We start from the raw sequence: 20,260 nt of genomic DNA on the forward strand, positions 1-20,260 counted from the left end.
ACAGTCCAGGAGTTCTCTAACAGAACAGGCTATTCCCAGATCGGGGTATTGCACCCCTAAGTTCACCAGAACTTGTATGTTCCACAATACAGGAATTAATCTCCCTTGGGGCTGTGACTCCAAACATCCCTGCCAGGGCAAGGTCATGCATTTACAAGCCAGAGCCCCACAGTCCTTTAAGATAGAAAGATCTTCTTTATTAATGAACCCCAACAGTATTTCTTCAGATACAGGAGTTTTGAACTCAAATACTCAGAAGAAAACAAGTTAATATTGCATTATTCTCATAAGAAATACTGCAACTTATTTCCGGTAACATATTGCAAAGCGAAACAGCTTGAAAAGAAAAAAAAAATTAAAAAAGAAAAGAAATTAAGTCAATCAAACTGGAATTAAAGTTTTGTTTCTTGGAACGATCGAGTCCTCGCAAGCACAGCTCGTTTCTGCAGATTACTCCCCCAACTGTCGTACAAACAGACCCCGATTGCTTGAATTCCTTATGAGCCCACAGAGGTGCAACATTAAAAGCTACGATTATTGGGTAGCAAGTGCCCCAACCTTCATCCTCCACAGCGGCCTCAGTGACCCGGCGTTAACGGGTTGTGAACGTCTTCCCCCTGAAAGGATGCACAGAGGGGTCAGCACAGCCCCAGGGCTTGTGGTGGGGCGCAGGTAGCCAAGCTCTTGAAGCCAGGCAGGCACTGCTGGGTTGCAGCTCACAGGGTCTGTGGCTGCAGAACCAAGTCATGGGGCTGTGGGGAGGGGCTAGCTTTTGCAGAGGTGACAACCCTCCTGCCCCAAAGCAGAATGCAAAGGGTACGTGACAGCACAGAGAAAAAGGACACCAAGGGGCTCTGGGATAAGCAGAAGGTAAGGGACCTGAGTGAAACGTGTTCACACAGCTGCTCTCCTCCATCCACTTCACTGTGGGCTGCTGGTTCATGAGAGGGAGCCAGCCAGCATGGTGGCCTGGCCCCAACCATCACCTGGCCAAGGGCAGCCAGTGACTGAGCAGCTGCAGACACACTGGACAGCAAGACCTGGTCCAGTGCCCACAAACCCCAAGGAAAGCCCTGGCTCCTCTCCCTGCTGTGAGCTGGAGCTGCCCCCAGAACTGGACAAGCCAGCTCTAACAGGGAAAAAGCCCCAAAAATGCCACCAAGGGCTTGGTGGGGGGAAAATGGAGACACCAGAGCTTGCAAGGCCATGTGTGAACCTTCTGTGAAGAACCTGCCAGCACAGGGTTTTACCTCAGACCCAGCTCCTCACAGGACATCTGAGGCAGTAAGCTGTGGGTCACCCCCATGGCACCCCGACCTGCCCTGGATTGCAGTATGCCAAACTGAGCAAGACCGAGCTTGTGGCTGGCAGAGAAGCCCAGAGAGCCAGGCCCTGCTTTGCTACTCACGTGATTGTTTTCATTTCTTTCTTCTCTGCGTCTGGACGGGCACGGTTGAGCACCTTGAGGAAATCTGACGTTTTCGCCCTCATACGTGTGTGAATATAGGCCTGTGTTTCATTAGGACAAAATGGGGACACGTCAGGATCCTGTCTTCATAGCTGAGATTTCAGGACACGTCAAAGCCAGGTCATTCTGAACAATTACCCTCATTTCTGTTCTCAGAAAGGAAACAAACCAGATCCAAAAGGGAAAAATCCTATTTCACTTCTAGAATGGAAAGAAAAGAGTCTTGTGTCCAAGAGCACTGAGAAGGCAACGATGCAGCACTTGCCACCCCTGCGTGACTGGGGAGGGCAGTGGCAGACCCTAATGAGTTCTCAGGGGTACCCCTGTCCCCTGCTTCTCCCCCTCACCCAGGTTAGATGGGCTGAAGCCACCCTGTGTCCCCCAGCCCTCCTACCTTTGAGCACTTGATGTGATAGTGCAGGTAATCCCGGAATGTGTGGATCAGGTTTATGGTGTTGTCTCTGGCTGCAGCATTGGTGTGACGGGGGAACAGCACTGAAAGAAGAGGCCGACACAGACCATTAGTACCTCCTGAGGCTGCCCAAGGCCTTCAGGATCAGTGCTGGAGGCTTCTGTGCTGCATTGAATCCCTGCCTTGCTCTCTATAAAGAACCCTTTACTCTTGACCCATACCAAGATTAAGCAGCACTTGTGATTTTAAATACAAGGCTTAAGAGCATTTTTCCACATTTCCCACAGCAGCCTGGGCAGTCTGCAGGATGCAGGCAAGGCCAGGTGCCCAGAAACAATGTCACTGTAGGAAACTGCATGATGCTGTATCAGTGCTTGGGAGATGTAACTGGAGGAGCAAGCTGGGAGGCAGACCAGGGTGCCCAGGCTGCTCAACCAATTTCAAGATCCAGTCTGCCCTGGGCCCTTGAAATTGGTTGTGGGTCTTTGCCTGGCAGCTTGCTGGCCCTGTAAAACAGACAGACTTGGATACAAGCAGGTAGCTTGTTCTTTCCATAAGCTGGTGCTCTGCTACGTGTCCCAGATCCAAGGGCTGAAAGAACATTTTGTTTGGGTGATGATCTCACCTGAGCCTGTCAGATCAGGTAACTGGGAAATTTAGTCTCAACAAGAACAAAGTATGTGCCATCCCAGACCTCTTCTTTCCATAGCTGACAGCTGCCCAGGCCTCAAGGCACCATTCCCAGCATAGGAGGAGGGCAATGCTACCTTTACCTTTCCCTGCAGTGTCTGTGCTCCATCTCTGAGCTCCAAATTACAGGAATGCTGGCCCGAGACACCCTAATAACACAGCCAACCATCTGGAAGAGACCTATCCCTTTGAACAGGGCAGGGTTTGGTCTCCTCAACATTGCAACATGGGGAAGTCATGGCTCTGCTCGCCACCAGGTCTGCAGGCAGGGGAAAGTGGCTAATCAGTGTTAAGCCCAGATCTGAGAGGCAGAGCTAGAGAAGCAGAATGCACTGCCCTGCTGCTGCTCTCTGACTGCCTCTGCTGACGAAGCACTGCATAGCTCCTTGCAGCTGGGCAACCTACAAGTACAGCTGCTTGAAAACTTTCACAAGTAACCTCCAGTTTCCACAATATCACAGCAAAGCCACTCTTCCCTTTGCTTCTGAATACTGAACTTATTTTGTAGGCGAACACTAAACAGCTCACTGTCCACTTCCACATCTTCTTGCCCACAGCAGAGCTGAGGTGACCTGATACAGAAAAGGGACACTCCAAAGGGGGTGCACAAGACAGAATGCAACCCCAGAGTCCCTGCAGCCCTCAGCGACCCACTTCAACACTCAGGAAAGGTACATTCCTTTTTCATGCAGCAGCAGGAACCTCTCTCCTCCCCAAGCACCCCCAAGCCTCAGAGCTGCCTGCTTACCAAAGGTGATGTAGCCAATATTATCTCCAACGGCTGCATCCGTGTCCTTCAGCTCCAAGGGTGGCTCCCTGTGGCTGAAGAGCACCTGTGGGGCTGTGTGACTGGCCCGGCGACCCTCCTTGAACTCCTGAACAAGACAAAGTGAAGGTGATTCCCACTGCGACCCTTCAGCAACATGCTGGGAAAGCAAATGGGGTTTCCACACTCCCCAGGGGCAATGAGCAGAAGGTTGCCCAGGTTTCCCTGAATGGATTGAGTTCGTCAGGCCAAATACCCAGAAAGTAACCCTTTTTCCCAGCAAAACCAGCCCAAAATGCATGGCTGTCCTGGGTTTATACATGACTGTAGCACAGCCCCTCAGCTGGGGTGGCTTTCAGTGTGTCACATCCCTGCCATGGGTGTTTTGTGGAAGGGACACCTCAGTCTGAGCAAGCACAGGAGACAGCACAGATCCTGCTGGAACTTCAGTGCTTCCAGTGAAAGTGGGCAGTGCCCATCACCCCAGAGGAACAGAAATTCTCAGGAAGGGCTGCAAGGTCTCCATCACACCTAGTGTAAAGGTTCTGCCATTTGAGAAACCACCTCCCACCAGGAGTCTGCCCAGGCATCAAGAGGCATCTGGGGGTTTGAAGCTTGTATGTGAAACCTGCTCCTCTTAGTGCTTCCCTACAGCTCGAAACAATACCTTCAGGCAGGGAGATCCCTTCCCCCACCTCTGACAGCAGCACAACCCCCACCTCTGACAGCAGCACAACCCCCACCTCACAGGACGTGTACTGGCTCTGCACTTCAGGAACTGTAAGGACCATCTCTATGTGGGGCTGGGAATGTCCAGAGACTATTCTCCCAAGGCAGGGCAGTCTTCCCTCTGCCTCACTGACCTCCATCCCAACCTACAAATTATCAGCTACCCTTGGCCTCTCCTCTGAGCACAGTTTCTCCTGGGAAAGGCAGGAGAATCCATGTCCCTTTTCCAGTAGATCACTGGGGTTTCCTCAATGAAATGCTTAGCTTTCATTTCTGCCTGCTTATGCCAGAGGGTGAAATGGTTCAAATGGCTTCACTGGTTAGCTAATGGTCACATTTTCTCCATGAGAGCCCTGATGAGCATACACCATACCCAGCTGCGTTATGCAAGACCAATAGCTGGAGGGAAAGAGCCACTGTGACTCAGAGTGGAAATTCCTGTGGCTGGGCAGAGGCAGGGTTCGCTGTTGTAAAAACCAAGAATTCAGGACATGGAGGCTCCGGGACAGCTGCTGCCTTGAAGCACTGCCATCTCCCCAGGAGCCTCACTAACCCCATTTTGTTCACATCATGCCTCCCTTCCCATTTTAAAAGCTGAATTCCAGGCCGAGGGATATGCTTGGTGGGGGGAAACCTCAAAGCCAGAGCAGATGCGCTGTCTGTAGTTAATGAACACAGTGAACAGAGCATTGAAGTAAGACTTCCACTGCAACAGGCCCTCTTCTGACGACACCCAACACAGGTAAACTGGTCTGCAGCAAACTGGGCCAGTAACTTGCTGTCCATGAGCCTGTCAGCACCACGGCCTGGCACCCTTGAATGGGTGGGTTAAAGCCCCCTGGAACACCCTGCACGCCCTGCTCCATCGCCATGCCCACCCAGGAGGCTCCCCAGGAGCTTCAGCAGATGAATGAGGTGGGCCAGTGGTATGGACAAATACAGGTACCAGCATGCACTAAGCCTCCCCAGCCGCACATAGATGTCTCATTCTCCACAGGCTGCACACAGTCGTTCACAGACACACGGTGTTTACAAGTCTCTCAATGCTTCCCAGCTAAACAGCAATTGCAAAAGGTAGCTGAGTCCATAACTTGGTGTTATGATTGGTTCAAACTCAAAAAAATTCAGTATATTCATAGCTCTAAAAAGCTCAAATTCAAGAGCTGTCACACTGAGCTGCTGAGTCTTTCCTGCAGCATTTGAGCATTAGCAGGAAGAAACTTCAAGGTGAAGACCACTCAGCTCCTCCTCAGGCATGGCATGACATTGTCTCACCCTTCCTCTCCCTTTACAGCCTCCTCAACATGCTCAGCTGGCTGGTGATCCCTACACCATAGCTATCCACACTACAGGGCCTCAATGTGGGGACTGAAGTATTCACTGTGGTGTTTCCCATCTGTAACACATAATACGCTTGATTGTCCAAATGAGCAAGACTATTGATAATACAGATGCCAACGCAGGAGCCAGGAAAATACACTGTCTATGCCTATTAGCATGCTCTTCCATCCCAGTGCAGCATGGAGCAAAGCATTTACATGTGTTAAACCGCCTTTGTGCTCATTTCAGCAGCTTATTTGGCAATGCTGCTTCAAAAAAGCAGGCATCTGAATTGAGGACCAGACCCTTTCCCTGTAATTCAGTTTCCATACCTGCATAAAGACCTTTCCAATCACCACGTCATCGTCGTCCTTAAATACCGTGCTGAACACAACTGTGACACGGTCCTTCTTTGCCTCAACATACCTGCAGGTGGGAGAGAGAGAACCCATCTGTGAACTCGAGCTAAGAAATTCAACTGGACAAGGTAACAACTGCGTGACAAGGTCAAGTAGATAAAACAGCCATTCACAGGCCTGGCTGCTGAAAGTTTCCCCTCCCTTGAAACAGTATTGACAAGGAGCAAAACATTTCTGTTGGGAGCGGCCAGTTCCTCTCCTGCATGCAGCCACAAGTGCTGCCACTAACAGAGACTCTTGTGTAACATCCCCAGCAGCCCAAGGCATAAGCATTGCCCTATAGGATACTTGTGGCAGCCTAGGACAGGCCTTTATTACCCTGCCAAAGCATGGAGCAGGAGGATTTCCTGACTTTCCACCAAAACCTACAGCTGTGCACAGGAGCAGACTACTGACCACTGTCCGACCCCCGTGCTGTTTGAACACTTACATTGTCTCATCGTCCCTGTAGTGGATGACTGCTCTTTTTTCTCCTTCTTTGCCCTCTTCCTGGAATTTGAAATACTTCTCAAAGACTGAAGCAAAGCAGTTGCGCTTCAACATGCCGGCTTGGTGCACAATGGCATCCTTGTCTGCAGGAAGGTTCTCCAGGTCGTAGAGCAAAGAGACATTGTAACCTGGGAAGGGACAGCCACTAACCTTAATAATCTATATAATGAAAGCAGAGAAATTTTCTTAAAAGACACACCTCCAGTCCCACTTTTGCCTTAAATCCTCCCCAAAGCCCCAGGGGTGAGTTCTTCCCACTCCACGCACTGCCAAAAGCCATGCCTGAACTCAGCGCGTGGCCATGGCAACGTTCCTGGGGCTCCTTCCCAAGCTCCCAGACACACGTGCTGGCTGAACTGCTCCCAACTTTTTGCAGCGAGTAGGAAGAGATGTTGTCACAGGTAACCATGGTTTTCCTGTGTCTCACAAAGCATCTTTGAGAAGAACAAAGACCCCAACCGTGAGGAACAGAGGCTTCCCGGAGGAGGACTGCATAAAGAATTACAGCTTGTGCTACAAGCTACTTCATCCCTGACATGTCTGAGCCACCTTTTAAATTGGCAATTTCAAATTGCCATTCATTGTATAGAGAGCCTCAGATATCAAGCTCTTCAAGTGCAGCCTTCATATGAGCATTTCTCAGGTGACTTAAGTAATTTTGGAATTGCATTCACATACACAGACAGAGTGAATGTTATTGGCAGGGTTACCTGATTCAGGATTTACCAAGTAGCTTCCATAGACTTTCTTCAATACCTAGAAAAGAAATTAAACATCGAGAGCACAAGCTATCAAGAGTTGTTTCCTCCTGCACAGCCTAGGCCATGTTTGGTCTTCTTTTAGAAGTATCAAATTACAGCACCTGCCTCCCCTAGTCTAAGAGAATTTAGACAAGTATTAAGTCATCAACTTCTAGTACTATTGGCTGTTCCTGCTCTGGGGAGGGCTCCCTGAACTCCACTGACAGGGGACAGACTGGAGGAGAGGACTCAAACCTGGAACTTTTTCAAGTTCTTGCTAGTCAGATTTGTGTGGGGAAGAAGCCTTATAGCTCATACCTTCAAAGGAGAACTATAAGCAGAGCCTGACACAACCCATCTGAGGGCTACCACTTTTTCTTCCATTCAAAGGCAGATGCAAAGTGTGCCTGGTCCCTCTCCTCACAGGACGGCAAGTTCAGAGCACACCGTGGCCTAGTGATCACACACTGTCTCAGCCTATGCACGGGCAGATGGGGAGCGAGAGGAGACTGCCAGGCAGCTTGGATGCCTCCCAGAAGCAGAACCGCCTACAGCACAGCAAAAACCTTTTTTCAAACATAATCACTGTTGAATTTTACATCAATGGCAATTTCCAACTGAGCCATAGCTCTGTGTCAATGAGGGGGCTGGGAACAGGAGGTATTTCACAGAGAAGAACACAACAATGCTGTGGCAGAACTGGCCCTCCTGGGATGATACCCACTACCACGTGGAAAGGATACACAGGCTCTCTGCATGCCAAAACCTCCTCTCAGCAGAGAGCCTGCCTGCAGCAGCACAGGAAGATGCCCTGTCTTAGCAAGAACCCCACTCTGCATTCCTCACAGTGGAGTTTCACCAAAGACAGAGCAGAAACAGGGAAGTACAGAAAGCAACATTACAACAACTGGAGATTTAAAAATGCAATTTCTATTTCGTCAGCACTTCCAAGGCAGTCCTGTACAGATCCCATTTTCCTCTCAAAGTTTATATGAAGTTGCCTTCCACCCCTACCACAATGGCTGCTGGTGCACAGTGCTGTCAGCCACTCGCCCACCACAGGGGTTCTCTTGGGATCACAAGCTGCACTGATCCTCACTAAACAGGCCGGGAAGGCTCCACCATTTGGGCTGCTTGACACTCCTCATGCCAGCAGCAGTCCCTTCAGTGGTGGGCAATGCTGCTCCTAGAAAGCTCTGCATTCAGGAACCAGGAAAGCAGGACACTCAATCATATCTCTTCTGACTTCGGTGAGTCTTGTGGCAATTCACAGGAATTCACCTTGTGTTCAAATAACCGTTTCTCACCAGACTCACAATAAACTGATAGAGCAGTTTCCTTGTTTTCTTCCAAGGACAGACACCCAGAGGCAAAAGCCTGCTGGAAAGCCCTGGGTGAACCCCATTCGCTACCGTGTGGAGATTTGAAAACTGACTCAGGAACTGAGTCACACTTCCTGCCTCGCCATCCAACCACAGCTCAGAGAGGCTCCTTCTTTCTACCATAAATGGCCCTCCGCAAGCACAGGGCCCAGTCAACAGGAACCGAGCCTGCGACTTCACACAGCAGCAATGAAAAGAGAACCAGTCTGCAAACCAAGGTCTGCACACACAGCAGGAGCTCAGCACTTGCTCTCAAGTGTGGTTAAGAATCAGAAGAGAAGCACCACAGATCTGTCTTGGTGCCTTCCTTCACTTGTGGGCTCAACACATCAGTCAGGGAAACTATTTCTACATGGTCAGTCTTCGCTTTGGACTTGCAAAATTAGTGGTGCCTTCTGCCTTTCAGGCTGCAGGGTCATACAAGATGAATACTTTTTCATGAGAGAGTGTGAACACACTTGGCCTTGTCTTTCAGCAAAGTGGGACTCCTGGTTGGCACAGGGCTGCTCCTTTGACCAATGTGAGATGGGAGCACAGATGCTTCTCTAAGGGTCAGATGTTAGATCCAGCAACATCACAAGGGCATTGCCAACACAGTATTTGTAGGCAGAAGGCCTGGAGATGCTTACTCACCTCATCAGCACCGTGTTCCTGGAGTTCCTTGTAGAATTTCAGAGAAATACTGACCATCACTTTTGTCTTGTCTCCATTGGGGTTTGAAATATGGTAAAGGACTCCATCAAAGTCTAAGAAGCAAGCAAGAGAAATGTGAGGGAACAGGAACCAGCTCCTATTTCTGAGGAAGGTTTTCCCTACATGTTCTAGTAACTGCATAAAGTGACACAGCTCCTCTTGTTCCAGCCCTCACACACACAGCAAGAGAGAAACCCGCAATTAAAGGAAGTGGTAATGTCATGTAGGGAGACCTGCTATCAGTGACAGGGCTGAAACAATTTTGACACCTGTCCATCACAGAAAGCTTTAGTCTCGTGTCATTTAGCATCCCTGGCAAATCCACTTGTGCTCAATACACAAGGATACAAACATGCAGAGACGGGAGCCTTCTGGATGGCCAGCACAGAAAGTGACTGACATGCCCACCAGGCCAGAGCTGCAGCCTGGAGGAGAAAACCTCTCTGCCAGCAAAGGCAGCTCAGCCGCTGCCTGCTGTGATAGCTTCCACTTCACTGCCGAACGGGCGGGGAGGGCAGAAGGCAGGGAAAGGCAACCCTCCAGCTACCTAGCTAGCTCTGCTTCCCCACAGAGCTTTGCAGCTTACACAGATTCCTGATAACAGAAGCAAAAAATCAGTTGCCGAATGAGTACTTGAACTTCCTTGGCATTTCTCTTCCTGGAGAGCAAACTTGAGGTGATGAATCCATTTTGCCTGTCACCCTAAGTCAGCTTCCTAACAACCCAAACCAGATGGTGCTAAAGACCTCATAACAAGTAGTACCAAGGGCAGGACTGGAGAACAGATGAGGTAAAAGAGAAGAGATATGTAGCAGGCACACACCAAAGCACTACCACCACTGAACTCAATGCTCTAGGAAGTCCCAGGGAAGGCAGACAGACAGAGAAATAGTGGGGCAGCCAACAAAGCCCCAGCTCTGGGGATACTGCAGGGTCTCCACACCACCCCTGCCCAGTGGTGTGGGCAGACTGTTCAAACCAACCCTTGGTTCAGAGAAGTCAAGAGAGCTGCAGAGCTTACCTGCAAATGTTACTTCTACTGCCTCTGGTTTATTTCTAAAAAGGAAAGAACACAAAGGAGGTAAATGAGAGCTCCAACAGCAGCCTCCAAGCTGTGAAGGAAAGAGGATTAATTTCCAATTACTTATTTCTCACAGGCAGCTCTTCCTCAAAACCCTTTTATCTCCTGCTGTTCAACTAGTAGTAACCTTTGACAAGAGATCTTAGACTTCTCCCCCTTCCTACAAGTACCAGTTTTACCCTAGATGACATAAATTAGACCTTGAAGCTGGCACAGATTGCTATTATCTGTAGTTTATTAATAGATTTTGACATCACAGATTTCCAGTTAGAAATGCCTAAGAAAGCTACTCCTTACTAAGAAGTTTGTTTTCACAAGCACACTCTCTGTACAGAACAGCTATGACACAGGTTTTGGGACAGAGGATCTTTTGTAAGGTCCTGCAATACCAATTCATGGAAGGAGCTGAGTAATCCTTCCTGACACAGTGCCCCCTTCACCATCAACACCAACTCTGCAAATATGTTGCTATAACTTGCTTGCAGAGAAGACCCTTTTTCCAAGTCCAGTGTTAGGAACAAGCCAAAAAAGGAAACTTTCCAGATGTTCATTTCATCCTGCCCCCCTTCCAAAACACCCCAACATTTTGCCAATAATCTCAGCAGAAAAATTAGCTCTGGGTGTGCTCTAACGCTGTCCTGAGTGGTCTCTGGGATCCATGATCAGCAACAAAATGCCTTGCGAGCCAAAGGCACATCACATCTTGCACTGTGACTATGAAGACTAAACTGCTTAATAAACCCTATTTTGACATTTGTCCATGATCTGTAGAAGAGTAGGACTCCACGAAAGATGTAACTGCCTCTGGAAGGTCATTTCATTGGGAGTGGCACTACATAACTGCTTTCACAGCTCCAAGGAGACTGGTATTAATAGGTCATTTTCCAACAGGGAATGATGCAAAGGTATCTCTACTGCTGAAAGCAGGCGTGGAAAATGAGAACAGGATAAAAATGCCAGTCTTGTACTGCTGTTTCACACTGTATCTCCATTTATTTTTCAAAAGTGGATGATATTAGACTACAGACTAATGCTGTGGCTAACAGAAATCTAGTCTCTAACAGTCCATTTACACCTGCCTGAACCAACATACTGAAACAGCTTCCCAGAGTAAAGGCAGTGGTCTCAACTATGCTGCTGCTGCTGCCCAGAGACCAGCTTCAACCTTTTTGCTGAAACTTGCTCTTCCACACACTTGTGTGCTGCTGAGTACTGGCTACACTGTGGTACGTACACTGAGAAGGTGGGGGGAAGTGATGACTCAATATCTACTTTCCCTCACCATATTCTGTGACAACTTAAATGATTTTATCTCAGCAGAAAGCACTGTTTTTCCATCAGCTTTTCTGCAGTCAGCCTCATTCCTGGAAGGCAGAAATGACCACAATGTGCTAAAACTCAAGCTGGGCAATACGGGGAGATGAAGACACTGCACTCCACTGATCCCAGACACTCACCAGGTCAACTACATTTTAATACAGGGGAAAGGCAGAAATTAACCCCCAGAGGGAGATCCTAAGTGGAAATTAAGAGGTGTTCCTGCTTCTTGAAAGTGATTAGCTGTGAAAGGCAACAGCTCTTTTTTTGTCTGAAGGCTGGGAAGCCTCTGTCTTTTGTGCCACATTGCTGAAGATAAAAACCACACACTTGAAAGAAGCGGTGCAAGTGCACCCAAAGCAGGTCCTTTAGTTTAAGAGCTGTGCCAGCTACCTGTGACCTCTCTTGCTTTCATCTTCCCTTCCCAGCTGGGCCTGAGATGGGCTCAGCAGGCATCCCTGGCTGCATATTTAGCTTGGGCTCTTGGAAAGGAGAGCAATTCCTCAAGCCATGTCCAAGCCACTTCTGCTCACTGAGGATGGCTCAGAGCAGAGATGAAAGAAAATCCCAGAGATCCCACTCGGTCAGTTCATGCAGACGTGTTCTTCTTTTAGAGCACCACACTCAGACGTGGGAATCAGCTTGGATGGCAGTATAAATTTATATAAAAAAAGAAACCTATGTAGGAAGCTTTAAAGATAGCACAGGCAGGCACATGAGAGCTAGGAATATTAAACAGGACGCATCCTTAAACCTCTGTTCCATCTTCTCAGAGTTACACCTTTCAAACCCCATTCCCCACAAACATAGAGCTGACACCTCCCAGAGCCCCCGCTCCCAGTAGAGCCCTCCAAACACAGCACCTCCCTCTGAGAAATGCAAGGAAGTGGCTGACAGCCAGCGCACTGGAGTGGTTTTGCCGAGGAAGGATGATTCCCCATTTGGTCGCTGTGTACCCAGGGGACGGCAGGAAGATCACTCATCACATTATTGAAGAAGCCGAGCAAGACCAGTACAGGAGCCAGTTGATGGCTCTGCACGAGAGCCTTTATTCTGCACACAAAAGCTCACTGCTAACACAGCTGGGTTTGAGCCTGTTATTGTGCAAACGTCATTTCTCAGAGAAGTTATTTTAACACTGATTTCCCAAGTGGCTCAGTTCCGGTACTTGGGGATGCTGAGGAGGGGGAGTATTTAAGGGAAAAGAAGGTAACTGGGCAGAACTTTGGGTGCTGAATATTCAACCACTTCCCGGCACAGCTTCAGTGAAGCAAGAGCTCACGTGAGCTGCATACAGAGCTCCTCGAAGCCATGCTGGCCCTGTCACCTACCACACAGCGGGTTTTCTGCCTCACCGGGCACACATTTAAGTAGCCCAGGTCTGGCCTGGCCCAGGGGAGGACAGAGAAGCGCATTGGAAGTGTGGCTGGGAGCAAAGTGAGCTCCCTTAGCCTTTCACAATTCAGGAGCTTTACAATCACAACGTCTAACGTGCTTCTATTTATTTCTCTGGCTCGCCTCATCAAACTACCCTGTCTACTTAAAATGTTCCTCCAACAGAAAAACCAAACCTTTTGCTACCCAGATTGTTGTTCCTGCATCAAGAAGTCCCCAGGCAGAAGAGAGAGAAGCTCTCACCTTCAGTGCTCCGCAGTTTCTGGATGAGCAACAGTCCTGCAGGTCACACGCACGTGTTCACTTCCCCTTGACCTTCCAATAACCCCATCTTCCACCACCAGAAAAAGCCCTATGGAGGCACAACGTGTCCTCTCCATGTTCTGTCCTTCCTGCTCTTGTGTGGGTGAAGGCTCAGTGCAGAGGATTCACAGCAGGCCTGGGATGGGGCTGGCACCACTGAGGGTGGGTACCAGTTACTGTCAGGTTACTGGCGTGATCCCAAAGAGCTCTGCCTGGTCTAGCGTGCTCTGGTGTCCCTTGCTGAGGGTGGGTACCAGTTACTGTCAGGGTGGGTACCAGTTACTGTCAGGTTACTGGCGTGATCCCAAAGAGCTCTACCTGGTCTAGCGTGCTCTGGTGTCCCTTGCCTCCCTGAGGAGACCCTCCATACCCATAGTGAGAATTGGCAGTTTAGCAGCTTAGTGCTGAATGACTCTAAATCCCAGCTGGACTGTAAATCCCAACTGGGCAGCCAGGAGCTCCACTGGGGTTCGCTTCTACCCTGATCCAAATCTCTGAGAGACAGACTAAGTCTAGCTGTACTCAGAGGATTTCAGAGAGGACAGCTCATCCACTCCTGGGGCAGAGAGCTGCCATGACTCCTGCAAGCTCCTTACCACCAATGCTACCTGAACCACAGCATCCCTCAGTGACCTTCCCTGTTTGCTACCATCTGCCCTGAATGGACAATGAAATCATCTCATACCAGGAATAACTGAGATGGCTTCTCTCTGCACTGAACACTGAATCCAGACCAGACCTTTCTGCAAACTTCTGCCTGAACTCCGACGCTGAAGTGGCAGCTGTTCCCAGCAGCAGTCAGTTTTGTGATAACACTTATCAGGTCTCAAGTCAAACCCACACCAAATCCCATCTGCCCTCTGTTTGTAACAATAAAAGATCCTGACAGATTTTACGTCTTCTTGCCTGTATTCCTCCTGTTAATCTCCAAATGGCTCCTACGCCCTATCTAATACACAGCCAGCTCCAAATCATATTTTTCACCCTGGCAGAACATCCGTGAAGAGCCACAGTGGCCATGGAGAGACATCAGTGAACACTTAAGAGAAAAAGCAAATCTTTTTTCAGACAGCCTTTCCTCAATTTTAACTTGGACAACTTCCCAACTTCCCGGTTTCATTCTCAGGCCACAAAGGCTCTTAGTGGTATGTTACAACAAATTTTAAGAACAGAAGAGTGAAGACTGTAAGTATACAGAACCTTCATCTCCTGTATTAAAATGACCTAACTGCTAACTTGGCTGACAACCATATTGAAGCAACTCCCATATCACAATTAAGGCCTCTACCAAATAATGCAGAATGGCAATTATTTCAAAAGCTGCAGGCATGCAGATACTCTAATCTCTTGGCCCACAGGAACGGGGGGGTGGGGGGGTGGGAAGGGGTATTTCAAAGCGCAAAGCTCTGAGCAGAGCTTTCAGATCACCAGAGCCAACACACGATTTGGATAAAGTGAGCCAGATTCAGTGACAGACTGCAGGCTCTCACTACAGAAAGGTCACCCCAATAAAAAAAAATTATAAGCAATGTCTAAAATTATCTGAACAGTTCCTCCACTCCTGGGCCCCACTCAGCTAACAAATGCCTCCCTGCGTAAGCTGTGGGAGGATATGTAATCAAAAAGCTCTCATAGTTCTGGCAGCACACCCACCATGAACTCGAGCAGGAGTGCTCTGTCAGGTGGGCGGTGCCGAGTGGTGTACGGCAGCCCCTACACATGCCAATTCTCCCCTTTTGGTTAGGTGACCCCTCCATGCCCAAGGTTTTCCCTTGCTGTGTGCCCAAGAGCCTAGAGGAGAGGGCCGGTAGGAAAGCAGTGGGATTCACAGTGGACAAAGCACAGATGGTCCTGCAGCACACTGGCACTGGCAGTTCCTCTTCCAGGCAGATCTTCATCCCATGCATCCTCAGTCATAGGCAGATAGCCTGTGGTTCCCCACCAGAGTGATCCAGAGCTGTGCCATGTCTCTAGGGAAGAGCCTCATTTTGCATGCACTTTCACCGTGTTTCTTTAGTACGGTTATCTTTAGATGGATAACTGCTCTTCTCTGGTGTCAAGCATTGGTGGCTGCAGTGAGAACCACTCTCTGAAGATAAAACAGAGCAGGCCCCTCTTAGGAACCCGAGATGAAAACGGAGGCTGGAGTGATGACAGAACCACCTGTGAAAGCCTAACACTTTTCAGATCTGGCTTCTCTTCCCTCCTGTTCCGTGCGCTGTTGCACAAAAGCGGAGCACTGCCTACTTCCAGACAGAGGTAGTTCACGATCCACCATTAATGCAAAGTCACCTTCCCAGGTGTCTGAAGCAGGATGTGCTGTGACAGCCCAGGAGCTATGCTCCAACACCTACAGCCCCCTCAGTCAACGTGGACAGCCAGGGTGTACCACGAGCACTGCCTCTGCCAGCAAAACCCAAGGGTACCTCTTTCTGCCAGCAGCATTTCCCGAGTGCTCCTCAGTCAGGCAGAGTGAGTTTCAGCAGGTGAGGCTGTGCCTGGAGCAATGTGCAGCTCCAGGCTGGGCTTGTGAAGACACTGAGCCAGCACCTGCCACTGCTGCTGAAGAAGGGAGATCTGATCCCTGCTCCACAGTGAGCAGCCATGACACAATGAAAAGGATGAGGAAACTCATGTAAGCTAAAAATACCCAGTTTTGCCTGTTTAATTTTAACCTAGGTCACTTCCCCAATCCTGTTTCCCTTGAAGCCTGTGTCAGCAAGAAGGAGGGGGTGGCAGAGGAACAATCTCTGGTTTTGTTGGGGTCTCTGAGCATCCCTGAAGCCACATATAGCCACAACCACTCCTGAAGAGAGTTCCTCAGTAGTGCCCGGCAGGATTCAAAGTTCCTCCACCCTCTCAGCACACCAACAGCCTCCAGACGCTCCTCAGTCTCCCCATGATGAACTCACTTCAAGTCACACGATGAACACGAAATTCTCACTGCCTGGTTTCAGCCAGGGCTCAGCCTCTGTGTCTGAAAGGCTCAGCTCTACAGCCCACAAGCATCAAGTGACCGCAGGTGGGAAATACCATAAAGCGGGCACGTGCAGCTTCAGCCCAGCTCCTACTGGCTCACAGGAACCACTCTGCATCAGGGAAGTTCAAGCTTCAGCTGATTCCCTATGCAGCTAACAGTCAGGAAGCCCTGCAGATCTGTACCTACTAATGGCTGTAAAGAAACCACCAATTTAATTTGAGATTTTTTTCCCTCTGCCCCCAACCCAGGAAAAGGCATACTGTTCCCCAGCTATGCAAATTTGTGTTCTTTTGCACAGTGGGTAAATAATAAGTAACAGTTTGAGACAGATGATTAATTTACTAAAGATATTGGGTAAGCTGTGTATGACTGGAAAACCAAACCCTAAGACCAAAGCCTTGTGCCACACTCACTGGGGTCAGTTAAATCAGAGCAGGACAAAACTGGATGGAAATGCGTTAGTTAGAATGAGTATTCACCAGACACAGAAGACAATCATCAAAATGTTTTACACTTTAAGTTTTTGTGGGTTTTTTTTATGTCTGTGCGGTTAGCAAAGGGAAGCAATGATGAGAAACAGGATCTTCTCACAGGTAGAGCTCATCTCCACACACCACATTTCTATGAGAAACAGGAAAACCCACCTGTGACACCAGCTTTTAGGCAACACCTCAAGTACAAATGAATCGGTCAAAAGCTTATGGAAGCTTTCTCTGGACATGTAAAAAAGCTCACGAGCCAACCTCATTTCAACAAAATTATTTCCACATACTGACCAGGTATTCCCACACTGCAGCAGTTCAAATGCTTGAAAACTTCAGTAGCAAATTCCTAACTCAAGTTATTTCAACAGATTCTGGTAGCTTTAGGCTTTTATTTAAAAACGTAGTTGGTTTAAGATAATAGATTTAAACAAAGAAATTACTAGAGCTAAATAAAGAAAAAAATATCAGATGCACTGAAGTCCATCATCTGTTACCACCTTGATCTAAATATCACCTTTCAACAGTGGCTGTACAAGGAGGTGAGATTTCCATGGGGTTTGCCCACAAAATCAAATTAAATTTCAAACGACCCTATTTACAGGCGGGTGCTGCCAAGCCCCAAGGACCTTGTCAAGGGAGGACTCTTAGAGGTGGGTTAGGCCCTGCCTCAAGTGCTGATCTCTGTCTGCAGTCCTACCAAAGTACCTTTCACACTGGGAACTCCCGGGACAGCTGATGGACTTCCATGCAGGGCAGATTTTGACATATATGACAATAATATTATGGCTGTGAATTAATTTCAACATCTAAACATGACCTAGTTCTATATGACAAGGTGAAATGTGGAGCGTCTCCTACCTGATAGCCCAGGAAAGCTCTGCAGGGACCTGCCAAACTATGGCTACACTGCAGTAGAGGGGAGTGACACAGCCCATGTCATGGGACAAGTCTCTGGCAAAGGATTTGGAAATGAACCCTGCCCTGCCCCACTTCCAGGCTGGCGCTGAACCCACCAGGCACACCTGTCTCTGAGACAACCACTATTGACAAATCCCTGCATTGCATCTGCTGCACTCCTGGGTTAGAGCAAATAATGTAAACCCAACTCTGCCCCAGTGTTCAGACTCACTCTTCTCAGTCACCAAATTCTTCAAACCTTGACCTTGCCCTGACTGTCCTGTGTTTGTCCCCAAGACACACCTTGGAAAAACCATCACCAAAATAGCAGGAAATCCCTTCCTGCCTCCAGGCTGAGCACCACAGGAATAACCCCAGAGCTGTGGCCATAGGAAAAATAAATATCACTTGAATAAATGTTTGATAGCACCCATTCCTTAGAAGACTTGAAACCAGGAGGAACCTCCCAGCACCTCACCAGCCTGCACTTGCCTGGACAGGGAGACCCCAGAAAAAGCACAGAAGAAAATTCAGAAGTAAATGTCTTCCTCACCTTCGGCAACACACTCAAGGCACAAAACTTATCTAGAAACACCATCTAAAGAACAGAATATGACAAAGATGACTAAGAGGCAGAAACAGAGCACCATCAGCCATGCTACGAATTGATCCAGGAACAATCGGTATGTCAGGCACGCGTGCCAGCACACAAGTGAGGTGGCTTTGCCACACAGCAAAATGGAAATCTCAGGGGCCTGCAGGCTGGTACAGAGCAAGCAACCCCAGCTCTGCTCAGAGAGTCAGGGTTTTGGGGTGCATTTAAACCTGCAAACTGCCCCCTCCAAGTCACATCAACACAGAGACACATGCACATTGCTCTCTCTCTCTGTCAGGAAGAGTGCCTTGGTACAGACTAGTGATGGACAAGCTGTTCTGACACTCACTATGAACCTCTGTACATGCCATATTTCCTAATGGATGCAGCTGCAATACCACAGTGGTCACCTGGGAGCTCTCTCTTCCAAGTGCGGTGCCTGTGCTCCGGGGAAACTTGTTGCATTAAATGATCAGGGCTCAAGAAGAATCAAAATCTGGGAGCAGGTCAGCTGTCCTGCAAGGCAGAGCAGCCTGTGAGATTATTCTATGAAAAAACCCCACCAAAACAAAACACCAATTCGAGCAACAAGTCAACTGAGAGTGGGGAGAAAGCAGAGGAAGTGGCCTCTGACAATGTTCTGCATGCAAAAGGCTGAGAGCTTCAAAAATCGCTGGAGAAAAAAGGTAGCACAGAAAAAGGCATCTGCCTGGGGGGTCCTTTCCTGGAGCAGCCTAAGCCCTGACTTTCGAGGCACCAGGGCATGCTCCACCCCAGAGATAACACCGCTGCGCTTTGCCTCTCAAGGCTTTGTCTCTGTACAAAGGTGACTCAGTCAGCAGGCAGTGCATCAAGCCCACAGGCCACTCGGTTGCAGATACGGACAGTCATACTGAAGGGACTTCCTTCCAAGCTAAGCTGTGAACTCACAAGCATCTTTACAGCCCTGGTGCAATACTCACAGTAAAAAAACCACTGGCTCCCCAGGGACTGAACTGTCCCAGCCAGAGACGTGGGTGCAAACCAGAGCCCCCAGTCTGCCCCCCGAGGCCAGGACACCCACCAGGCTGGCACCAGGGGCCATGACTGACCCGTGGGCCTGTACCCCTACTGCTCGAGAAAGCAAAGGGGGAGCAAGGTGGAATTTGCTCTTCACCCCCAAAGCAAAAGGCTGAGGCCATGATTCCACACACACGCTTCCTGTTTCTCGGCTCCCTCTACACATTCTGTACCAGCGCTGGCACCACGCTGATGAAGCCCGCTTTACCCAAAGCAAACACCCTGCAAATCCACCTTCCTCCCTTCCCAACTTCCTCCTTGTCCAAGTCCTGTCCTCCAGTCCGCCTCAGCACTGCAATCTCCCATACCCTTCCTAGATCCGTCCTGCTCCTCCGGAGCTCTCACTGCTCTCGCACTAACGACTCCAATCCAGCGCCACTCTCCCCTCCAATACTGCCTGTCCCACTCCGCTCCCTTATTCCCCAGGCCTTCCCTCTGCCCAAGCTCTGCCCATCCCCGCCGCCCGCAGCTCAGTTCCAACAGCCTGACCACCCTCCTCCCAGCCCCTGCACCCTGCAGGCCGCCATCCCGTGCCCGCTCTGCCCTCCTCGTTCCCCGGGCCGCCACCTGGTAGCCCAGTACCCGCTGGCTCAGTGCGGCTCCCCGCCGCTCTCCAGCCCCACATCCTGCCTTGTCACCATTCCCCGGCCCCCACCTTCCGCCTCTCTCAGCCTCATCCTCCCCCGACACCACCCGCCAGGCTCTACCCTGTGCCCGGGCGCCTGGCACGGCCCGGGCCCCGCCAGCCACCGCCCCCTCGCCCCTCCCTCGGTCCGCGGACCTGTCCCCGCCCCGCCCCGGCTCCCCTGTTCCTACCCGGCGGCCGCGCCCTCAAACTTGAGCGTGAGGGTCTCCTCGATGATGCGGTTGTTGACCTCGAGCAGGATCATGTCGGTGCCGGGAGCGGCTCTGAGGGAGCCCAGCCCGCTGCGCGCACCGGGGACCCGCCCGAGCCTGCGCCGCCGCTTCCGCTCTCGCGCCTGCGCGTCACTTCCGGCTCGGCGCCGCCGCACGCGCAGCCCCCGCCCCGCCCCGCCCTT

At 49.9% G+C, this 20,260-nt stretch overlaps 1 protein-coding gene across 1 annotated transcript; it reads right to left on the reverse strand.

The window, feature by feature from the left end:
* Positions 1-175: 175 nt before the first annotated feature.
* Positions 176-20,210, reverse strand: ARPC2 (actin related protein 2/3 complex subunit 2). Its single transcript, XM_048308876.1, has 10 exons — positions 20,037-20,210; positions 10,130-10,164; positions 9,049-9,161; positions 7,004-7,049; positions 6,235-6,421; positions 5,718-5,811; positions 3,319-3,445; positions 1,863-1,963; positions 1,409-1,509; positions 176-617 (listed from the first exon to the last, which is right to left on the reverse strand). The coding sequence occupies exons 1-10, from the start codon at positions 20,108-20,110 to the stop codon at positions 593-595; spliced, it is 903 nt and encodes a 300-aa protein (XP_048164833.1). The 5' UTR covers positions 20,111-20,210; the 3' UTR covers positions 176-592.
* Between the last annotated feature and the right edge of the window lie 50 nt (positions 20,211-20,260).

The sequence above is a fragment of the Corvus hawaiiensis genome, chromosome 7 (genome assembly GCF_020740725.1).
Source record: "Corvus hawaiiensis isolate bCorHaw1 chromosome 7, bCorHaw1.pri.cur, whole genome shotgun sequence".
NCBI lineage: Eukaryota > Metazoa > Chordata > Aves > Passeriformes > Corvidae > Corvus > Corvus hawaiiensis.